This window comes from Molothrus aeneus, chromosome 6, assembly GCF_037042795.1.
Source record: "Molothrus aeneus isolate 106 chromosome 6, BPBGC_Maene_1.0, whole genome shotgun sequence".
Taxonomy (NCBI): domain Eukaryota; kingdom Metazoa; phylum Chordata; class Aves; order Passeriformes; family Icteridae; genus Molothrus; species Molothrus aeneus.
The window spans coordinates 8,668,605-8,691,696 of NC_089651.1; the positions used below are offsets into that span (position 1 = coordinate 8,668,605).

At 44.0% G+C, this 23,092-nt stretch overlaps 1 protein-coding gene across 1 annotated transcript in view; it reads right to left on the reverse strand.

Moving 5' to 3' along the window:
• The window catches only part of ABTB2 (ankyrin repeat and BTB domain containing 2), a 111,218-nt gene that overhangs the window by 36,661 nt on the left and 51,465 nt on the right, over positions 1 to 23,092 (reverse strand). The window contains exon 2 of the mRNA XM_066551575.1: positions 2,414 to 2,560. Coding sequence (XP_066407672.1) covers positions 2,414 to 2,560 — 147 coding nt within the window. The remainder of the gene's footprint in view (positions 1 to 2,413; positions 2,561 to 23,092) is intronic.

The following is a 23,092-nucleotide window of genomic DNA, read 5'->3' on the forward strand; positions in this document are numbered from 1 at the left end:
GTGTCCTGTCCTTCAGGCTGCCGCATTTCTTTCAAATACCAAGTTATCAGTTAGAAAACATGAAGTGCAACACCTCTCAGTTAGCACACATTCTTTACAGTGAGTTGGCTGGTTTACTGCTGGTGTTCTCCTCTTTCCACCCCCAAATAGCAAAATTTTTTGCCAGCCTACAAAAACTACTGATGTCTTTGTAAAATGCTCTCTGCCCAACCTGGCAGTGACAGTCTCACAAGGCAAAGTCAGTAGCACCAATACTTCACTCTCCTTTTTTTAGGAAGTTGCTCCCATTTCTTCCAACTGGGTCATGCTGTTCTACCCTCCTGTCCAGGCACTTGAGACAAATTAGTGACATTATGTTCAAAACAGAAACCCCTTTTTGAGGGGTCTGCTGCTCCCATTCTCACCCCAGCTGCAGGTTTCTCCAGAACAGCCAGGACCTGACTCTCTTAATAAAAAGCCAATCTTTATCATGCTGGCTGTCTCAAGCTGTGCCAGAAATCTATCCCTCAGCATTATAAGAAATTCAGTCCAGAGGTCTCTGGGCTTCTCATTCCTCTTGGTTTTTGAACTAGAGCCAACTGCCTCTGTGTCGGAGCACGGTGGACCTGAGGAGGCCTCGACTAAGGTGATCTGGATCATACAGTTGCACTCAGAATTTTAGGACTGCAGGTTTTTAAAAAGCTCCCAGAGCAATGACCCCAAAGTTGGTCTTTTTGCAATAAGCTTGCTTTAGGCACAACCCTGTTTAATCTCCTTGTGTTGTGGTACATTACAAACTCCAAAAAGCTTTAAAAGCTTCATCTTTGAGTAGTGTGACTACCAAACAGTGAGCTGAATTATTACTATACTTAGCTAGGATCTGTTTTTTCCTTGGGAGAATCTCTGCTGCTTTATGCTTCACAGTCCCCTCAAACTCTCACAGGAAACATTGCTCTATTGTGTCCAAAAGTTACAATACTGGGAAAGGATGGAACCAAAATAGTCACCCCATCACAAAGCTGGCTCCTGGGAAAGCAACCTGAGTTTAGTGTTGCCACATATGCATTAGCAACACCTCCCTCTGAAATTCTTAGGAAGTTATTATTTGTTCATTTATATCTAAAAGCAATACACTAAATTTGTTAGTCAGAAGCCCTGGGGTTCTACTGTTATACAGGAGAAAGCCCACAAAGCTACTGTACGTCTAAACACGACATTTTTAGTGGTTCAGACCAACGGGGTATTAAAAATCTCAGCTTGTAGTCTAAAGCCCTGCCACTCCTTTGTTGTACAGCACATTCAGCTTTAAGGACCCACTTCAGAATAATAAAAAAATCCTTCTAACAACTCTGCCTTTCCACTTCAGTAGCTCCAGGATCCGCACGTTTTACGAGAGCATCACGGATCCTCCAGCACTGGTGCTAACACAGAAGTCTGCACAGTTTATAGCAGAAATGCATCTGGAATTCAAATTTTCAGCTCAGAATAACGTTCCTTCTCCTTTGCACACTCACTCTATTTTTCTGGCAATGGGCAGCAACGTTTTTTAAAAAAAAAAGGCAACTGTATCAGGGGAGCCATTCACTGGATGTACTGACCAAGTTGGCCAGGCAGGGATGGGGGAAGAGGGAAAGAGGAAGCTGTATTCAATCCCACCCCCTTGCTACAAATGTTCTCTTGTGTTCCAGGATAAATAGAGGTGTGTTGAAGGAATTTGAAAACCTCAAACTAAGGCAGGTTGCAAAATAAATGGTGAAACACACAAACTCCTTACTGGCCCTGGCATTCATTAGCATTCAGATGGTGCAGGCTAAGAAAGTGATGCCAGCAGAAACGTTGCAAGGGGGAAAGTAGACCAGGAAAACACAAATCATTTTTGTTTACTTTAAAGGGGCTTTGTGAGTACTCTAGGAATGGAACATTTCATTTGGTCAGCTTTAAAAAAAAAAAAGGGGATTGAACAAGTTTTTGTTACCAGAGTGCTCTCAGATTTTCTTTTTCCTAAGCTTTTTGGTTTTTAAGTAACCAAAAACTTTTCCTTGAATATCCCAGACATGTCCACTGCAGAAACACTAACCAAGAGAACCCTCTTTGCTGTCTTTGGGAGGTTTGCTGTGCTTCACAAATGCACAGGAGAGCCTCCAGAGGCATCTGGGAAAGAGCATCCAATTTCAGCTGGCAGTAACATCTCTACCAAAAAAAAAAGAAGCACATCTCACACCTCTCCAGGTGAATGAGACATTAAACAGACTAATGAAACCAGCTGATTTTCATAAACAGCACCACCAGACGATTACATCTCACCCAATGCTGCTCACGCTGCCAACAGTGGCACTGCTCCTGCTGCCCCTCAGCAGTGGAGGAGGAGGGATGGGCTCTTGTGCCCTGCTGCAAGAGCCCCACGGTGGATTAGAGGATTCCATCCCAGACTTACTCAGTTCCGAGATGCTCCCAACGCAGGTGGCCAGCAGGGACTGCTCCAGGGTCCGCAGCTCCAGCTGCGCGTAGGCGTCGGCCCGGCCGTCGCTGCACACCGAGCCGTCGTGGTAGGGGCTGAAGTAGGCAGGGAGGGACAGCACACCTGGGACAGAGCACACAGCACACCTCTTACAAATCAGCCCACACTTCGTGTGGAAAAGCAAATCCCTCCAGGAGGGATACAGAACTCACACCTTTCTCCGGGAATTTTTGAACGGTTCAAAGGAAATCAAACAGCGCTGTGAACATTGCTGGAATGGCTGAAACGGGCTCCAGGGAGTAAGGCTGGATGTTTCTACAGCCTTTAAGAGCTGGAAACAAATTGCAGTCGAGATAAAACTACATGAAAAGCTTTGGTTAAGTCTCTACTCTTGTTTATACAACAACAGGGCCGCGCACACACGGCTTGCTGCTGAACAGCTGTATGCAGATCCCCAGATAGAAAGGCCTGATCTGGAGAGATGTGGAATATAGCCTGAAGTCCACCTCATCCCTGCAACCCTGCAAACAAAACCAGGGGCTGTGCCAGCCCTTTGAACCTGCCATGCAGTTTCAGGTGCTCAGACTGTGGTTTCTGCATGTGCACGCCTCTGGATGTGCCCAGCAGTTCTGAGGCTGCCTGAATTTTCGTCTCTGTAAATGACCCCATGCGAGAGAGAGAGAGAGAGAGAGAGAGAGATTAGGAAGGTAATTACACTGCACACACGTGTTTACCACACACATCTCCTCTCCATCAAATGCACAGGAACTGATTGGCACAGAGAAAAGGGGGAATGTGACCTCTGGAGTGGATGTGAGGCAGGGAGCGTGACAGGCTGGGCTCGGAGAGTGACCTGCCCTGTCAAGGGGCACCCTGGGGTAGATCTGGTGCCACTGCATCCACAGGGCAGGTGGACTCCAAAAAGCCACCTGCAGTCACTCAGCCATTGTTCCTGTGTCCTCCCTACTGCCCCATTTTTAATTACAGATCCATCCCACAATTCCAGCAGCACCTCCTGGCCCATATTTTCCCGGATTCCAGACAAGGGCACTCAGAGCAGCCACGACTGCCTGTGCTCTTAGCCTGCTGCATCCTGTATTTCTGCTTTTTAACTTTGATCCCTAGCAATAGAGTTCAGCTTGGACCCACGTTTCCTTCCGCCCTCACCTCCCGACCCTGGCTCAGGCTGGGATGTGGAGATCCTTTACTCCTGTGGCAGTGACCTCCTGTCACATAGGTGCTGGGTATTGTTGCCCAACAAAACCCTGCAACTCATTGTGCAAGACCTTTTGTTTCTTTGTCTCGATGTTCTCTTTTGAGATTTTATGCTGGATTGATCTCTCCTACCCTTTTCACATCCTCTTTGCATCCTGCTTTGTGGCAAAGCCAAGGGCTGTATCAAAAACTTCCTGGACATGATGAGAATAAGGGAATGATTTATCCTGTTGTGCTTCTTCACTGTACATCACTGTTGGTTAATGGAGAATGCTCTGCCAATGCCCTCTTAACCTGAATAATTAGGAAGTTAAGGCTTTAAGAGCTACCAGAAGCCATGCATGCAAACTAGGAGAGCTTTGCTTTAAATACACTATACAGAGCCTAAGCCACTTCCTTTTCCATGCCAAAGCTATGAAAGGATGTTTGAGAGACATATGGATTGAATTTATGGCAGAGGGAGAATGAAAACAGCCTGGTTTGTCAAAACTTTCAAATAGAGGCACATAATTCGACAGAGGCAAAAACAGAAACTGGCAGCTCCACTGCTGAGCCCGGCAGAGGGAAAGGAGTGGGGCACATCTCTGCCAGCCCCTTTCAGTTGGTTGTGTTTTCTAACAAGGAATTAAAGATTTGCAGAACGCTTTGGCTCGCAAAAGGCAACAACATTTTCTCAGTTTTTCAGTTCACAGTTTGCCAGGTGATGCTTGGAAACAGGGAGGATTTATTTACCTTTGGAAAAATGACTCATCCAAGATAGCTATGGACAAGATTAATGCTGTCACCTGCCTTGGCACAGCTGAGGAACATCCTTTAGGCACCAGAGAGGAATGAGGAACTCACCAAGACTTTGGCCATGTGCCAAAGCCCAGTGATGCCACCCTGGGATCGGAGAGGGGGATGAATGACACACAGATTCCCAAGGCTCCCCCCATCTGGCAGGTCTCCGCAGGTACAAGCAGGCCTGGGAATGAGGACACTGCTCCCAACACTGATTTTGGGACAGTGGGAAGCAAACAGAAATGTACCGCACAACTATTCTATCTTGCAGCACCCTAACCCTGGGTTTCCCCTCTGATCCACTCCCAGTAACTCTGTAGAGCTGGAAAAGCATCATTGCTGCTCTTCAGATCAGAAATTCAGGCACAAGGACATCTGCAGTCAAGCTTTGCCTAGTGATGTTTTAAGTAGGAACAGGACTTAATCTTTAATACCAATTAAAAACCCCATTTTTTGATAACAGGCAAGTACCTTGTGCTGATTATTTGTATCCCAAACTATGGTTCTTGCTCTCCTACTTCCCAAATAATGGAATTTTCAGTCAACAGGTGTTAATATGGTATAAACCATGGGCAGTTTCTGTCTGGCATTCACATTGCTGCATTTTCATATTAGTGGCAACACTGGTTTTAATAATGACTAGCAAGATAAGCAAAACTGCAACTGAAATAAATCAATCTATGTCAGAACACTCTCAGTTTGATATTCACCTTTATTTCCTGACTTTCCAAACTGTGTTTTTCCCACAAAACAATGCAGAACAATACATAATTACTGCGCAGGAATGAACCACTTGGGCAGCATGTTTAATTAAGATTTTAAGTACAGGATCCAGGCCCTGGTGGAGCTAAGGAGAGACTAAATTCTAAGTGTGAGTAAGCCACACTAAGTGTGGCTTAGCTCAAACCTCAGGAGCAGCAAGAGCTCACAAGTCACCTCTGGAATGGCCTGATTCTCAATTAAAGCATGGCTGGCTAACAATTTTTTCCTGATCTTTCCACAGCTTTTGAAACAGCAGCTGGAAATAAAGCCATATTTATTCTGCCTCAGTTAAATATGAGACCTGTTCACAAGCACTTGCTGCCAACGCTCTTAAAAGGCAGTCACGACTGGGTGAAATTCCAGTTAAGCAGTTCCTTAAACTCAAATTATTCTGCTTGCCTAAAGAGTTTGAAATTGTTGTCCGTAATCTGATGCTTTTTAATAGCAACTGAAAATGTTTCCAGTCTGAGCAAGATCCAGGGAAAAGTCTGTTCACACTCCTGGACATCTTTCTGCTTTAAGAGGTGCAGCAGCTCTGCGGAGAGCTTTGGCTGCAACGTGAGGGCTCCCCCGAGCAGGGCTGGGCAAAGCTCTTGTGTGGTTTCCAGCACGTGCTGGAACACCTCTGCTTTGGAGACAGGCTGGGAGAGTTGGGAATGTTCAACCTGGAGAGGTGAAGGGTCCAGGGAGGACCTAGGGGATGCAAGAGAGCTGGAGAGGGGTTTTGGACAAGGGCATGGAGCGACAGCATAAAGGGGAATGGCTTTGAACTGAAGAAGGGTGCGTTTAGAGGGGATGTCGGGAAGGAATTTTTTGCTATAAGGGTGGGAAGGCCCTGGCACAGTTTCCCAGAGAAACTGTGGCTGTCCCACCCCCGGGAATGTTCAAAGCCAGGTTTGACAGGATTTGGAGCAACCTGGTCTAAGGCAAGGTGTTCCGGCCCATGGCAAGGGGCTTGGAACTATTTGGAACTAAATTATCTCTAAAAGTGCTTTCTAAGCCAAACCACTGCCTGATTCTATGACTCCCCAGGCTGGGCAGTCAATCCAGTTCCTCAAGCAGGACAATTCTTGTAAGGAACCCCAGGTCCATCTCTGAATGTCCTCATAATTCAGAGGCTGGCATCAAATTCTGTTCTTTTGCTCTCAAGATACAGGCAAATGCAGACCTTTCCCTGAATTTTGCTCTGAGATTGGAATGTTTGACTTTTCAGCTACCCACGGCCCCTTCACAGCTCAAACCATTTGTACGCCACGGTTATGCTAAGGGACTTGCCATCATTTTTACCTTGTTGTAATGGTTTTCTCTGGGCTTTCTCCAGTCTGGACCCTTGATGTTGGCAGACAGCTTCCTAGAGATTAACTCATCAGCCATTTGATGGCTTTCAAACACTTCTATGATGTCTAGAGGTTAAGATGGGGCCACTCACAAGTGGCAAAGGGCCAAGGAGTCTTGGCTGGAAAGCACTTGAATTCTGCTGTCTGGGATTCCTCATGGAAATTGCCCAGGGTACTGATTTCCTTATTTCAGAAATGCACTGGCTCTGCTCATGACAGATTAGGCAAAGGATCAGGAATATAATTAGGACAGGGATATACACCACAAACTACTGACACGGAAAAACTGCTTTTTTTAAAAATAAACCTAGCAAAATGCATTGGACAATACAATGTGCTATTTATACCTAAACACTTCCATAAAACAAATCAGAACAGTAGGAAAAAAAGCACCTATTTGGCCAAACCAACCAGAAAGCCCTTGGAAAATTCAAAATCATCTCTATACATTATAAATTGCTGCTAAAAGTCCCATGTGTGAAACAAGGAGTGCTGTGAGTATGCCTGAAAAATGCACTAGGAAATCGAGCAGGAATCCCTACAGCAGCGTGCTTTTGCAATGTTTGGCTTGGGATAAATTCTGCAAGAAACATTCCGGGGGGTGGGAATGATGGCTGATCCCTGTGAAGTGAAATTCTGGAAGGCCCAAGTTTTGAAGGCGGACAGTGATGACCTCACTGTGCTGGAGTTGCCAAATCCCACCGATTCCAAGGGAGCCTGGGGAAAGCTCAGCCAAGTGCAAGTGCAGTTCCCACGTTGGAACGTGGCCATGACATCGGGACGGCTGTCACCTTGCACAAAGTCCTGCCATTCCTCATGGCCAGGAGCATTCAAGGCTCTCCTTGTTCTCCCTTCCTCGTTCTCCCACACCACACAATGCCCTGCAGTTCCCTCTTGCCAATCAGTTCCCAGTGTGGAGCACCAGCAGGAATTAATGCCAGTTCCTGGAGTTCTGTTTTCTCCTTGCTGACCTACCGCGGCTAGCAAAGCTCAACCCCTCTTTATTTTATGAAATGAGTTGGGATCATTTTGACAGAACATAAACAAATCCCTCCACAAAACAGCAACCAAAGTGTTCCTGATGGAGCTCCCTCAACATCTAAACACATCAGGCTCTATAATCAGCTGCAGCCATGTTATAGATGGTGAGAGAGGCTTGTGATCAGGGAACAATGCACCTAATTGCTCATATATAGGAAAAGAGTGTGGCTTCTGCTAGAAAGCAGGCAGGCATCTCTCCCAGTTTGTCAGCAGTAAGAAAAATCAAACACAGTTTCCTATATCTGCATCCACATTAAACAGTAATTCTGTAATTGGAAACAGGAGGAGAAGCAGAGGAGGGAGAAGCTGCAAGTGGAGGAGATTTTAAAATTTTCTGCACGTGCTACGCTGGATCTCTCCATCAAAGAGCTGATGTCCTAAGGGGACACTTCTGGACATCTCAGAGTCACACAGCCCTCAGTCTTGGTCCTACTGCTCAAATAGACAACATTCTCTCCAAATTAACAAAAAACAGTTTTCCTGGACTTCAGGAATGTTATCAGAGAATGAGTTGCCTTCGTGCTCACAGTCTTCCTATAGCTCAGTGTCTACAGGCATTGCTCAAGTAAAGTACCAAAATAACCCAGGAGAGACTTATAAAGCACTCTCAAAATTCACCACTCTTTCCTCCTGGGGTGCAGGTCACTGCAGAACTGGAAGTCTAAAAAGCAGGGAAACCCACAGAGCATACAGCCAGGGAAGGGGCAGGAGCCTGTGGACCATCACTAAAAATGCCTCCCTAGTCCTGGGAAACTCCCTGTGCCTGTCTTCATCCCACACATTTTGCTAGGAACATGGTGGAATTGGACAAAGGTAGGAAGGATCTGTATTCCATTTGAATCCAGCTGTGATATATGGGCTTGCAAATGACTATAAAAGTAGGAGAAAGGCCTTGGTTTAATACCGAGTCAGAATTTACTGAGTCACTAATCCCACTTCCATATCCCTGTGGTCTTCTGGACAACCACTAACCTGGCCTGGCCCCAAGCACTTAATTGAACATAAGCACAAGGGAACATACCCTGGGCTTGCATTGTCATAACTGCCAAAAAACAGCACAATGACTGTCCTCATTCCCATTTCTGAGACGGAGAAACGCGGGCAAAAGGAAGAGAAGCAACCGCAAAACTCCTGCACCAGAACCAGCACTTGGCAAAGCCCAAACCTCCCAGTTCAAATTCTCAGTGTGACAAACTGGGCAGCACAGAGCCATTGCTCCCTGTTCAAAATTCCCAGTTCAAATTCTCAGTGTGACAAACTGGGCAGCACAGAGCCATTGCTCCCTGTTCAAAATTCCCAGTTCAAATTCTCAGTGTGACAAACTGGCCAGCACAGAGCCCTTGCTCCCACAACCCGGATGCAGAGTCTGGAAATAAATGGAATAACTATGTGGCTTTAAGTCTAGGTTTGTAGAATTATGCTTCCTGTTTTATATGTCCTAATAAAAGGCCTTTGGGGATATAATCTGTAAATATAAACTGTAAATGCTTCCTACTATTATTACTTCCTACAACTACTTCTGAAGAGGAGTATGTGTGCCCAGATGTCAACAAGTACATCCCTAAAACTCGGTTGATCCTTTTGGAATTTTGTACATGTTATTTTCCAGTCATTGGCTCTTCTATGCAGGGCCCAAGGGCAGGCAAAGACCTGCACTAAACTGTAATATCAGTATTAAAAAAATACACCAGTTATCAATAAATCCGTGTTTCCATGGATTCTTATTTTCAGGGTCCAATAAGGCACACTAAAGAGGAAATCCCATACTGGGTTAGAAATATCAATGAAAAAACAAAGTTTTATGAGGAGTGGTATAAATAGATTATGAACACTGTGAAAGAAATAGAAAACCAGAATCCTGTGCCAAAAAATTACTGTGGTCCAAGAAGCTGAAGTCTTAGAATTCCCTGCTTGTGTAAACCCCGACCAGTTTGAATAATCTCAGAGTCTCAGTCTGCTTATCTGGAAAATGAGGATATTGCTTCATTCCTGGTAAGGGTGGCGTGACAGCAGCAGTGTTCTTGCTTCATTTCTCATCCTCAACTTACTCCTTCACGCTGCTCAACATTTAGCAGTGTCCCCATTTCCCATATGTGTCAGTAGCACATTTTTTGCCCCTTACCAACAAGCCCTTTTTTCATTTACAAAGCCCTTTTTACCTTCAATAAGGCTCCCCAAGATGCAGCTACTTCTGAGATGAAAGTACAGATATTATGACAATATTTAATTGCACCTCAGTGGAGCTTATGACATCAGAAGAGAAGCTTTACCCAACTCTGAGAGGGTTAAGGAAAGCAAAATTATTTTAGCCCTGTAGAGATGTGAATGTGGACACAATACTGGACATTTGTTCTGACAAACAGAACAGATGTACCATAAGAAATTATAAAGAAACAACATATATATATATATATATATATATATATATATAGTTATGCAAGCTAAAAACAATAAGCTTTGTTTTTGAAACGGAGAGAGGTATGACTGGTAAGCAGTGGTAAGAGTCCTTTAGTGGCACTGCTGTGGGGATCAGAAGGCTTAGGAAGAAGAGGGTTCTGTCTCCATTCCCCTGGAATTCTTCAGAAGTCTCCAATTTAGGTGCTTTTACAGTAAAACCAGCTTCATTTGGTGTAAGCAGTGGGACTGCAGCAACTGCAGGCACCAGCTCGAGCCCTCATACCCTCCACAATACCCTCTTCTAATCCATTCCTTATTGTTCACTGTCCTTCCTGTAATCTGGCCTTTGAATCATGCCCAGTTCCCCAGATGTGCTCTGAGTAAGCTCTTTGTACATCCCATAATGACCTCTCTTTACTTGCCTTCAATTCTTCTATTTATACATCCCATGATCTGTATGCTTGCCAAACAAAGAGGATAGTAAATTTATATCCTCAGCCACTCCCAGTTCCTTTTCTTAGGGAATGTCATGACAGAGACTCTGACCAGGGAAGTACTCCAGAATAATCCAGTGCAATCCCTTCTAACGTATTCCAGAGCAATTTTTGGGAAGAAATTACCCCTGCATGGCTGCTTCTTCATACAGGTGAGTCCTTGGCCTGATAAAATCTACCCTCCTTAGCCTCTCCTGGCTGTTGCAAGCCATTAAAATCAGATTTCAGAAACCATGGTCACTTAATAATAAACATCAAGACTACAATTACATCAGTTAATGACCTAAAATATCAGAGTGTCGTAAGAGCTGATTACTCTCAGTTTATTTTTAAAAAGCCACGAGGAAATAGGAGCTCAGAAGTAACCAACTCACTGCTCCTAAAGGAATTTTTTAGGCAACTCAGGGCCTGTCTCCTTCAGCTGTCAGTAACAGCAGCTTAGGTTTTGTCTGGGTGAAATATGCATCTGTCACTCAATATGAAATTGAAATTTTATCTAAGAGAAACACAGTGCAGCGCCGAGCCCGTGAAGTCTGACCTCAGGAGGGCAAGGCTTGGAGGCTCCCCAGGATGAGCACATTCCCACCCTGCCTGCAGACAAAAATGATTCAGCTTTGGAGTCACCGGCCAGACGGCACAAAACCTGGGGCGGGTGCATGGTGAGCAGTTCAGGAGAAAAGAGCCAGCACCACTGTAGATTCGATACCTCCAGTTTAACCTTCAGTATTATTTCAGCACAGCAGCGTTTACGTGCATGAGTAATTCATGAAGCACAAGCTTTGTCATTTTTTACCCCAGCTCTGGCCGCAGCCCATATAAGTGCAAGCTTTTGGGACGAGACAAACACGAAAAGCTTCACCATCCTGATAACAATGTTTGTGTTTGACAAGCAGCATTAGGCAGGGTTTGCTCTCCAAGAGTATTTTGATAGCACTAAAGACCAGCAGCAATTCTAGCCCAGGACAGAAGCTATGCCTCTCGTAATTTTCATTTCCTCAAACAAACACTTGGAAGTATTTGGCAGTTCCCCCCTCAATACAGCTGATTAGTCTCTTACTAATGACAGTATTTTGCAACTTTCTGCTTCCTCACATCAAAGCATCCTGGAGATCTTGTCAACAATGACCAATTGTTTAGACACTCAGAAGTGAAGCTGAGGAATTCCACTTACTCACCAACTGCTCAGCTTTACCCTCAATCTGAAAGATCTGCAATGCTCGAGCCCATTTCTCGCATCGTGTGTGGCACTCAAGGACCATCTCATACCATCCACATTCATGCCTGGCCTCCTTCCATGACGTCTTGCTCTGGTTTCAGCACCTATTTTACTCCCTGCTTCTGCATCTGAATTCCTCTTTCTTGTCCCTCATCACCTCTTCATTGTCATCACACTTGCATTCAGGCTCCAACCTTTTCAAGGCTCCACACCCGTCCCAAAGGAGAGCAGATCCAACATCTATTTTTGAAAGTGCCCTTCAGGGGTGGCAACACTGTAAGAATTTGGCAATATTTGTAAAGCTGGCAGGCAAAAGAAAAAAAAACCAACCAAATCCAACTGTACTACAAGGCTCTGGCCTGTCTCACTATTGCACAAGTGCCAAGTGCATTTCAAAATCTAAGTCTCTTGGTTGTAGCCATTTATAGTTTGTATAAAAAGCATAACTTGTACACTTCCATTAGAGCCCTAAATATAACTGCCCTGAGCAAGTACTCGCTGCTCAAACAGGACCTCTTTGAATTTTGTTTCCAAAAGAATGTTGCTGCCACTATATTATTTACAGACATTTACATTAAGATCTGAATACTTGGTCAGGAAACCACTCTGATTAATGGATCTCCAACATTGTTTTATAACTGAAGAAAACCAGTATTTTTATTTTAAAACAGCAAATTTTTTTGCATAAGCGTAAAAAGCAGCAGTTCTCAGGATGGCCACAGTTCTTTGAAGAATTTGGAAACACAACCACATGTTCTGGATTTTTAACACAACATGTGTGTAGGGGAAAATTAGAATCCTAATCTTGTATTTTATGTTAAAAAATACACTTTGATATCTCTATCACAGCCGTGCAGCAGATCCATAATGGATTCAAGCATTCAGCCCAATTGATTTTGACAGCCTGCTGCTGTCTCAGGGCTTTCCTGCACAGGACTTCCAGTTACCCCATTTCATAGCATGCAATTATTGTCCTGACACTTGGAACACTGTTATTTGTAGAGGTGAAATGAAGGAAAAAAAAAAACAAAACATTTTTCATCATTTCAGGAAAATTATGGAAAAACAAGGAAAATTGCCTCACAGCAGAAGAAAGTGAAACGTAAATGAAAGAACTTTTTAGAGCAAGCTCCTTTAACTGACAAAAACTAAACAGCTGGAAAAAACTTCTTTATTTTAATGAACAATCACAGTGTCACCTTTGTCCATAAAACTTCTATAGTCATTAAGGTACAAAATAAAACCTCTATTTTCTATTTTGTGGGTTCTCTGTTGTTTTAAATTATGATTTTCTCTCTGAGGGCAATGTGGAGCATCTCCACTGCTGCAAGGCAGAGATGCACAGCATGGAAGGACTTGAAAAGCAAAGGTCCATCCCACACAAATAACCCCATCCCACAGAAGTAATCATTTTTTGGATCCAGCTGTTTGTCTGCAACTACTATATCCCAGCAATAGTAATAGCTTTGATTATTGCCAAGGGAAAAAACGTCTTAGAAGGCTTTTTAGATTTGTCATGGAATAAAGCAAAAGGCAGAACCATGGCAGAGGCTCATTTGGGGAGGCTCAGCTGTCTAAGAATGCTTTTTTTGGTTCTTTTCACCAAATTATTGAAGTGACAGCTCAAATAAGAGACTGTTCTGTTAAAAAAGGACAAGCTGGTAAAGGCTAAAACTGGGCTGCCCTGCAGCTCCACTTCTGGGTGGGAACAGACTGGAATAGGAGATAGGGAACATCACTTGGAACTGACACAGAAACTTATTTGGAGTTCAAACTGTACTTCAGAACAATCTTTTCCCCCAAAAGTAATACAATAATAATAACAGGGATGGTAAAGGAGCACACAGAAGACTCAGAGAGGCTGGAAATAGATATATGGAAGAAGGACGGTGAAAAAGTAACAGGAAAAAAACCGCAAACCCTAAACATTCCCTGATGGAAGAAATTAGTGAAAGAATGGGAAACAGTCCTATAAATAAGGCAACATTGGAAATATTTTATTTTTCCTCAAAAATCTTGAGGAACGTGTGACACTCTCTATCCTTTAACCCCCAGGATCATTTCTCTCCCTTTCCCTCATCCCATTCCTTAAGAAGTGGCACAACAAACAAAGGGTGATTGAGCAGAGCTGGACATGCCTTGGCCCTGTGCTGATGGAACTTGATACCCACTGTAGCTGTGTGGGCAAAGTCATCCAGCTTCCAGTACCCCTTCCCTGGCTAATTTCAAGATCACCATAATAAGATAAAAAAAATAAATGTCTCAATTTTTTAACACCCTGCTTTGAAACCTGAAGTTACTTGGGTTTGATTTGGGGTTTTTTGCTGTTTTATAGTTCTTCAGGGGAGAATAATCAGACAAACAGAAAAATGTAACAGTCTCCTCACTACCTATTTTCAAGATGATCTTCACCTTCCTGCCCTGTTCTTTCTAATAAATCACTGATTTACTGTTAGGGCCCTGCAGGCTCGACCATTGCTTCTTCATCTCAGTGGGAGCCAAATGATGATTGAGATGCCAATATATTAGGCTGGCCAGATTCAAAGCAGGGTAAGGAACAAAGCATTTGTGGAGAGTGAAGATAAATGAATATAAATCAAGTGCTAAGCCATTTTCTGTGATGGATTAGCACCTTTCTTTGACCCAATAATGTCAAGGGGTCTCCATGCTGACAGGAACTAATGTGGAAATCTGTGCTGTGCAAAGCCAGGAGGAATCCTGATCTGCAGCTGCACTGCTCCTCTGTTTGCATTTTGCTCTCACTCAGGTGTGAGCAATCCATCTCCTCCATCTCCCCTTGGGAAATGTCACCACAGTGCCCACTAAAACTATCTCTAGAGTATAAAAGATTTCTTCTATTCTGACTTTCTGCCTGTAATCCCATTCTTATCAGTAAACCAGCAGGTCACAGATGGTACCTAGGCAAGGACTGGATGGAAAAGTTTTCTCAGTATCTCACAGAATGGTCTGGGTTGGAAGGAATCATCTCAAGGAATCATCTCATTCCAACCCCCTCCTGTGATCATCTTCCACTGTCCCAGCTTGCTCCAAGCCCTGTCCAATATGACCTGGAAAGATTCCAGGGATGGGGCAGCCACAGCTTCTCTGGGAACCTGTGCCAGGGCCTCAGCACCCTCACAGGGAAGAATTTCTTCCCAGTATCTCATCTAACCCTGTCTTCTGTCAGTGTGAATCCATTCCCCCCTGTCCTGTCACTTTAAGCCCTTGTCTAAAGTCTCTCTCCTTTCTTGTAGCTCCCTCCAGGTACTGGAAGCTGCAATTAGGTCACCCCAAGCCTTCTCCCTGGTATCTGGTGATGTTGCCAAAGTACAAAACTATACAGAGCCAGCAGCAAAAAACACACATTTGGATCAAATCTGGCAACTGCAATTTTGCCAAAAACAGATGTGAGGGAAAAAACATTATTGTACACAGAGAAAACTTCAGTGGGAGTCGAGGCCAAACCTCTCAGTTCTGGCCGTGTGCAGTAGCTGGAGCTGTACTGTATTATATTAAAGAGTGGTTAAAATGCACTGCATCACTGGCTGGTGGCAAAGCTGGAGGGTTTGAGAGCAGGAAACACATCCAAGCCCTGCAGCTATTGCAGCTCCCACCACTGGCATTTTCCAGATGCAAAAGTCGTGTATGACTTGTCCAAACCAAGAAAAGAGAGAGGTTTATCCTGTGTCTGTGACGTGAGCCTGGACACTCGGCTCTGTGGAAACAAGGGTTCTGTGCCTGGGGTGCTCTCCCAGCTCGCTCTGGATCTGGGTGCAGACAGCCTGGGAAGCTCAGATCCCACAGGTGAGTGGCACTCGTTTAACCTGCTGCAGACTGAGTCACCTCTCACCCTCTCTGATGAAAGACCATCGATATTATGTGCTCCAGGCTGGATTCCACCCTCGTGTCACCACATTACCCTGATAAGAGGCAATATCTCAGACACTCAAGGCATTAAAAATCAGCTGAAAGTGCTCTCATTACCACCTACATTGTTTTAAATTTCCAGTGAACTACATCCTAAGTGAGAGCAGCCCTGCTCCTCTTTGTCCCAAGCTTTGTGCTCCTGGCCTCTGCTTTTGTCAATATTCTCCCTCAGCAGGATCAGCTTTGGCTACATCAATTCCTTGCCTCAGTGTAAGCACTGCATAAACACACAAATGCAAGTGCAGGCATAAAAGGGCAGTGGGGAAATGTTTGGGGGCAAAAAAGGATGGGTGAGACTGCAGCACCCCCGATTTAGTTAAAACCGGCACAAAATCACACCACCCTGCCAGTGCCACCACATCTTGTAGGAATAACAGAAACTGCTGAAATGCTCAAAAAATCATAAATTAAATAAAACTTCTTAAATTTAATCTCTTCTGCTTTCAGACAAAATAGTAAAAGACTTACTTTTAGAAGTCAATAGAAAACTTATCCACAGTTTTGGCATTCTGAAGCAAATGGAATTTGCCAAGTGCAAGAAGTTGTTTATAAGAAAAGAAACAGAGAACTGGAAGTGGTTCCAGAAAATTTATTATGACCCACCTGACTGTAGCCAAGAATATTACATCAGCCCAGATAGCCTGAGAACTGAAACAATATTGCTCTCAAATTAGCAACTTGTTGGTACCACAGGCAGGGAGAAATGGTTTTGCAGGAGGTCTGGGTTCTCTCCTCAGCTCTGATGGGCAAGGCTGCTTCTAAACTCACTCCCTGTGACCAGAAACAAAGGATTTCTTCTCTTGATTCCTGAGGTTGGTTGGTTGGGGAAATGGTGTTTGTTTTTACAACATCTTAAGATTCTTAGGGCAGTGAGCATCTCTTAGTAAGGCCTACAGAACTCTCTGTACTCCACATGAGCTTTCTTGGTTCATGCTGAAAGAGGAATGACTACAAGGTAACTCCAGCCCAAAAGCCACAGAGCTCCTGGTGCTGATGGTGAGTTAGAATTAAGTATAGTGCCAGCAATCCAGGGAATTCTGTGGTGCCACGTTCAAAAAAGGAAAGCACAGCACAGGCAAAAAGGGCAGCTGACACTTAAGTAATTCAAAGATCATAATTAGAGAACACCTCTGCAATATTTAGACAATTTCCCTCCAAAATAAAACACAGCACTGAGTAGTTTAGACATGACAGCTCATCCAACAACTTTCTCTTCCTCTCCCACTGCAATCAAAGCCTGAGTGTTCCCCACTGCAGCTGCAGGGTGATTTCTCTCATTTAGTAGCACTGATAAATTACCTATTTTATGAAAGTCTAAGAAGCCAAGACTCATAAACTCTCTGATGGAGCTGGCATGACATCATTAATTCTGAAGCAGCACTATAGATGCCTTTTATCTTGAAGCATCTAAAAGAACTTTCTTATACATTAAACAAGGTGGTTCATCAGCAGTGCTTCCTGGACAGAGCCTTTCCCTTCTCTTTCTCTCCCCTCACACTGGAGCATTCTGAGGAAAAAAGGTCTGAAATGAGGTTCTGCTTCTGAACATTTAGTTCTTACAATGGTGAATCCTCTTTAACAGCTCCAGTAATCTCCTATTAATCTCTCACCACACTCTGGGGCAAAAATATAATCATCTTTAATCCTTTGGGGCTGGGGGAAGTTCCAGGATACAACCCTGAACCAAAAGCACTTAGCGCCTGAGTTAAAGCTTTCAGTACATCATCCCAGGATGAACGGGCTCCCTCCAAGTTATCAGCATATCCTGACTCAAAACCTCCATGAATACCATGGTCAGACCCAGATGGAAAAATGCCACTCAAGCATTGACTCCGGTAAGAACCACATTGCATCCAACCACAGAGAGCTCAGTTCTTACAAGCTTGGTCACATCATCCATAAGGCTCATGTTAGGTCTAGATCATGCCATAGTTCATATTTTATGTGATTTTTTTTATCTATAAAATACATAAACCACATAAGCAAATAGCTAATGAAAAGCAGAACGCAGGAAATTTTACAGGGCAAACAGAGGTCATCTGTTTCAAAGAGGTTATGTTGTCATTTGTGTTTCTGCTGCCAAATGTCTTCTCCACAAATAAAAGAACATTTGTTTCATCAGGTTTCATTCCCAATTTCACTTTCTGTATTTTGTCATGAAAAAGGAAATGCACTTTAGATACATCAGCATTTCTCTTCTCCTCACCACTGAGGAGGAAAATCACGGGGGGCTGGTGGTTATTTGTTTGTTTAGGTTTTTTGTTTGTTTTTATCCACACCTGCCCGAAATCTGAGGCGGGGATTTCAAACTATCACAAAAAGCTGTGAAGGAGGCATTTGGGCCCACTACACAAACACAGTGTTTTGTCAAAATTAGGTTGAGATTTAGGCTTCACTAAAGACATCATCATCACCACTCTTGTTTCAAACATAGTTAAAAAGCTGAGGATTAGGTCTAACTGGAGCCTTTAGGAACTATTTCCATCTCTGCATTTCTTAGGTAGGAAGGAAAAGGTCTCTGAATTTATTTTCATGTAACAGACTGAAAAAACAAACTGACAATTCCTCTTTTCTTCTGAGATGCAATGAATAGACCCAAACCACTCTTTGCAGAACACTGATTTATGGATTTGAATCGCCTTGGCCCTTCCTCCTTTTAAAGCAGTTTGAAGTTTTAAACAATACCTGGTACAAAGCAAAGATCCCTATCACTGTCTTTGTTTTCCAGCAGGAGAAACAGAGGCACAGCCATCAAAGTCCTTGGAAACCCAGTGCCCTGGAAGTCAGGGAAAAGGGTGGGAGAACAGAAGGGGTTATCAATAATTCTTTTCCTGTTTGCACATCTTTGGTGACCACATGGCACCTGGTGCCATGTCCAGGTGAAATCCATCTCCCTCAAGCAGATTTATGAAATATCCTCCATGGAACCTGCCTGACAGCCTAAAAGTTCAAGGCATTTCCATATGGATATGGTTTATTCAGTGTCTTCAGCTGGGAGGTACAACAGAAAAATAAATCATTTCAATGCTAGCCTACATTAGTATTGTTTTGGTTATCCTCTGGCTTGTTTTCTTTATGTGCCCTTTCTCCTGAGAGATAGTGCCAACAAGACATGCACCTCTACCTAAAAGCAATGGAAGAGTCCAGAAGGAATGGGCACATTCACTCTGCCACTCTCCTATTTTCTCTCTTTGTTAAACAAGCACCCCTGTTTTGTTTCACTGCTCCTGTGCACCAGGCTAAAGGCTTCCAAGCTTTTTCCACAACAATATCCAAAGGCCTGTTCCAGCACAGTGTTCTGGATGGTTTTTCCAGTGCACACACATATTCCCCCAGCTGACTTCTTTCATTTCCAAGTTATTGTACCATTAGAATGACAAGATGAGATTTATTGCACGGCAGACGTATCTTAAATAACCCAGAGAGGCGCTGACATTCCCAGCTCTGGATGGGGCCTGTGCAAACCCCTCTCTCCTGCTGGAAGGACAAGCTGAGATCAGATTGATGTGGAGGTTTTCAGCAGGGAATGATTAAAAATTAAAAAAAAAAAAACAACTGGGGGAGGGAAGGTATTTTGAAGAAAAACTTCTCTATTCTCAGAAGAGAAGGACAGCTATTTTTGAGGCAGCATTAAAAACCCTAAGCCTGTGCTGAAATAGAGGTTGGAGTGGGAAAAGCCATTGGAGGCTGGAAAGGCAACAGTAGGTTTAGTACACAGCTCCTGGGACCCAGCAGCAGAAATACTGAACTTATTCCAGTCTGCCACTAAATCATGTGGCTAAGGCATTTCCCTCAGCTTTCTCATCTGTTTAACAGTTACCAACCCTGCTTCCACAGACCCTGCCTCAGAGATGCTGGAAAACGCTCTGAGATGCGAGGAAGGAAGCGGCAGGGCAAGACAAAAGCTCTCAGTCTGCGCAGGGGAAAAGCTCTAAACTGAACACTAAATTCCTGATCCACTGAGAGCAAAGCTGAGCATTAGTCTGCTGCTTTATATAAAACATAATGCTGTATATATCAGCCTGAAAGCAAGGCAACTTCAGAATTCTGGGTTTCCTCCGAAGGATTCTTGGGGGAAAAAAAAAACCTCAACCAACACAGAGCAAGACAACTCTCAGTGAACAAAGCCATGACAAAGTCAGCAGCTGCTTCAAGACAAGTATTAACCTGAAAAACAAGCACTTTCTTGTCTATTACAAGGCAGGTGTTGTTGCCATTACAGATTTCTGATATTTGCAATTAAATCTTTAATTCTCAACCAGTGCAGGGACAAGGCAGAGCTGGGGAAGAACCCAGAAGTTCTGTCCAGATCCACCAAAGGCGCTGCTCGTTGCCTCTGTGTTTGTGGCAACATCTGTGTCCTGATAAAAATACAATTTTTTTTAACATTTCCAAAACAAATTACACAGCAAAGAAGCTGCTTTACAACAAATTATGAGATAAGGCTAAATCTCTCTCTGCTCTCTCCCCAGCCTTTAAAAGCCTGAAGGGAGATGAAAGGCGAGCCAGGGCATGCCAGTGGGAGCAGGCAAATGACTTCAAGATCACCAGTGACACACACAGAAAATTCCCTTTACTGGCACTGTCTGACCAGAGAGGGGGGAAAAATCAATTAAAAAAGAAGATCAATCCCTTGTGGTGAGACTAAAAGACACCCAGCTTCATCAGCCATCTTCACTTTGAGCTTTACACAAAGCTTCACTTTGTTTGAAACTTGGAGCCTTGGAGCAAGGGATGAGCACGAGGCTTGCTCTGTCACAAGGTAGAGCACAGAAGGATGTTGTTGTTGGGGAATTATATCCACCAATTAGGACATTTTACTCCATGCCTTCTTTTCCATGCCTGTGAACTGAGGAATAACACAGGATTTTCTATTCAATATTCAGAGTTTCAATTCTTGATGGGCAAGGCTCATTTCTGCAGTGCAGCTTCTCTCTGAGTTCTGTTTCAGTTTGACACAGAGGCTGCAGAGAGGACAGTTTGCAATAATTCTGCAATGAGTAATGAACCCACAGGGCTTCCATCTGCAGCATGTGATCCATGGAACTTCCCAGAGGAGGAAAAGGCCTTTCCCTGCAGCTCAGCCTGGCTGGACTCTATCAGCAGCTACTCCCAACCCACGTGCTCCAGCATCTCCCTCTTGCATGGAACCAATCCATGCTGAAATTGCACTTATCACCCTCAGCTTTTACTCCTGACTTCAATTGTCATCTTTAAAACAAAGTTATTTCTTCCTTGCAGTTTTCCACATTCCCTGACTGGTTCTGAGCAGCTCCAACTCCATATGACATTAATAACATTGCCCCTGTGAGGACCTGCTGCTCCATTCCCCTTGGGGCTGAACTGCAGACAAGTTTGTGACAGGCAGAGCCAAAAAAAAAAAAAAAAAAAAGCTTATTTCATCACATAAGAGACTGATTTTTACTTTAATTCCAGACCAATCCCTTCCAAAAATAAAAGGCAAGTAAATGGTCAGTTCAGCTTCTCTGCTGCCTTTCCCAAGGTCATGACCAAGGGCTGGCAGGCTCACAGCCAGGCTGTGAAAGGGATGAATTTCCCCTTCCTGATCTCTTAAAAAGTGTAACATCTTGGCTCACTCTCATGCCTCTTTAATCTCTTTGCTGTATTCATATATTCTCCTCAACAACTAGAATGCAATTGCTGTTCCACAGTCTTTTTTTTTCAAAAAACATTCCTTGTTCATTTTATTATTTAACATCATCTGATCCTGCACTCTGGAAGCAGAGTGCTTTTGGAGTGCCCATAAATCACATCACAAACGAGACTGAAATAACTTTATTTATTATTATTGTTCCTGTTATGTTTCACAGCCTATTATTGGAAGCAGCTTATCCTGCCACGTATAAAGTCTAGATGAATTAACAAACAAACAAAAAACCCCAAAAGCAAACAACAGAAGACCCAGGTACCACCTGTAGCTCATACTACTGGAAGTAAGGGCTGAGGAAGTTGCAAGGAGGGAGCTCTTGCTGGAATTTCTACACCGTCACCTTCACTGGAGCATTTTCTGCTTTGTGCTGACCAAGGAAATGCAAATCATCTCCTCCCACAGTATTTCACTAACTAAAGTGTGCAGGTCTGCATGGTTCAGAACCACTATGGCAGAAACCAGAAGTGAAAAAGGTTTTCTGGCACTCTCTCTACATCTTCTGAAAAGTGAACTCTATTAAGACAGTGGTTTCCTTCCAGTTTAAGGCAACAAAAGTCAAACTGGGAGTCTACAATACCAAATTAAAGGACTAAAATAAAGTATTATGGGTAACAAAGAATTGGGGGGAAAAAAATCCTCACACCAAGAAAGCACTTGGTATCTTTGGCGCATTAGATCACAAACTGAAGACTCATGGAAAGGGATGGAAAAGGCTTACTCAACACTCAATTCTCTTGCAGTTTTTGTGGTTTACAAGTGACATTTCTCTGCTTCTCTGTGTTTGTGCTCAAGACAGAGCCCTGCCAACAATGAAGTGGTTTAAATGACTATGCAGAGTTTCACTGGAAACAATAAAATTCCAATGGCAATCCACACTGGGCCTCCAGAATATCTGTGCTTTATCTTAGCTCTGTCCTGGAGGCTCTTAGCAGATGCCTGGATCTGGATCCCCTCACAGGCATCCAGTGGGATACAGCACAGTATAACCAGCAAATCAGCCTCAGAAGTTCCTGTCCCCTTGGGTAAGGACCGCTGTCCATGTCCAAAGCATCTCCAGAAGAGCATCCAGTGCAACGCCACCCTCGGGGCCATGGCTGCACTGGAAGCTCGCCTTGATGGATCCCAGGGGGCTGACTGAAGAGAAGGAGCAGGGACACTCCGTGGTCCTTCCCCACAGGGACACACACCAGCAGCTCAGTCCCCAAGGCAAGAGCCCATGGAAGGCAACCTTCATGTTTAATTCCTGTGAGAAACCACCCTTCCCTGCTGCATGGGAATGACTGAGGGTAAAGCTGTTGCACTTGGAGATGAGAGCAGCCAGGCTTTAGTCACTATTGTCACATCAGCACCTGCCTGGTGGCTTTTGAAGCTGGCACTGTGTAGAGAAGGCTCAGGACTGTGCAGAACCTCCAGGAGGCTTGTATTAACAACTACATTTGGGTTAGTAGCTGAGGAAAAGCGGGAACAGCACAGGGATAGGGTGTAATTGGATCCTGGCTTGGGGAGGAAAGACAAGGCTGTGCTCTGTGTGTAAACACACATGGAGGAAAAGCAAAAGGAAAGCCAAAAAAACCTTGTCAGAGCTGACCACACTTGATTTCCACAGCTGAGGTTTCCAGCCACCGTTTTTTATTACAAAAGAAACAAAATAAATACAAGCAGAGCAGAGGATTGCTGTGAGCACGGTGGGTGTGGGAGCAGGACATGTATGACATAAGTTGGTGGCACAGCAGGGCTGTGAATCATATGGTAATCAGAGAAGTTCCTGCCCAAACAATGCACACAGTGTTGGGCTACAGGTTGTGTAGGCAGCGG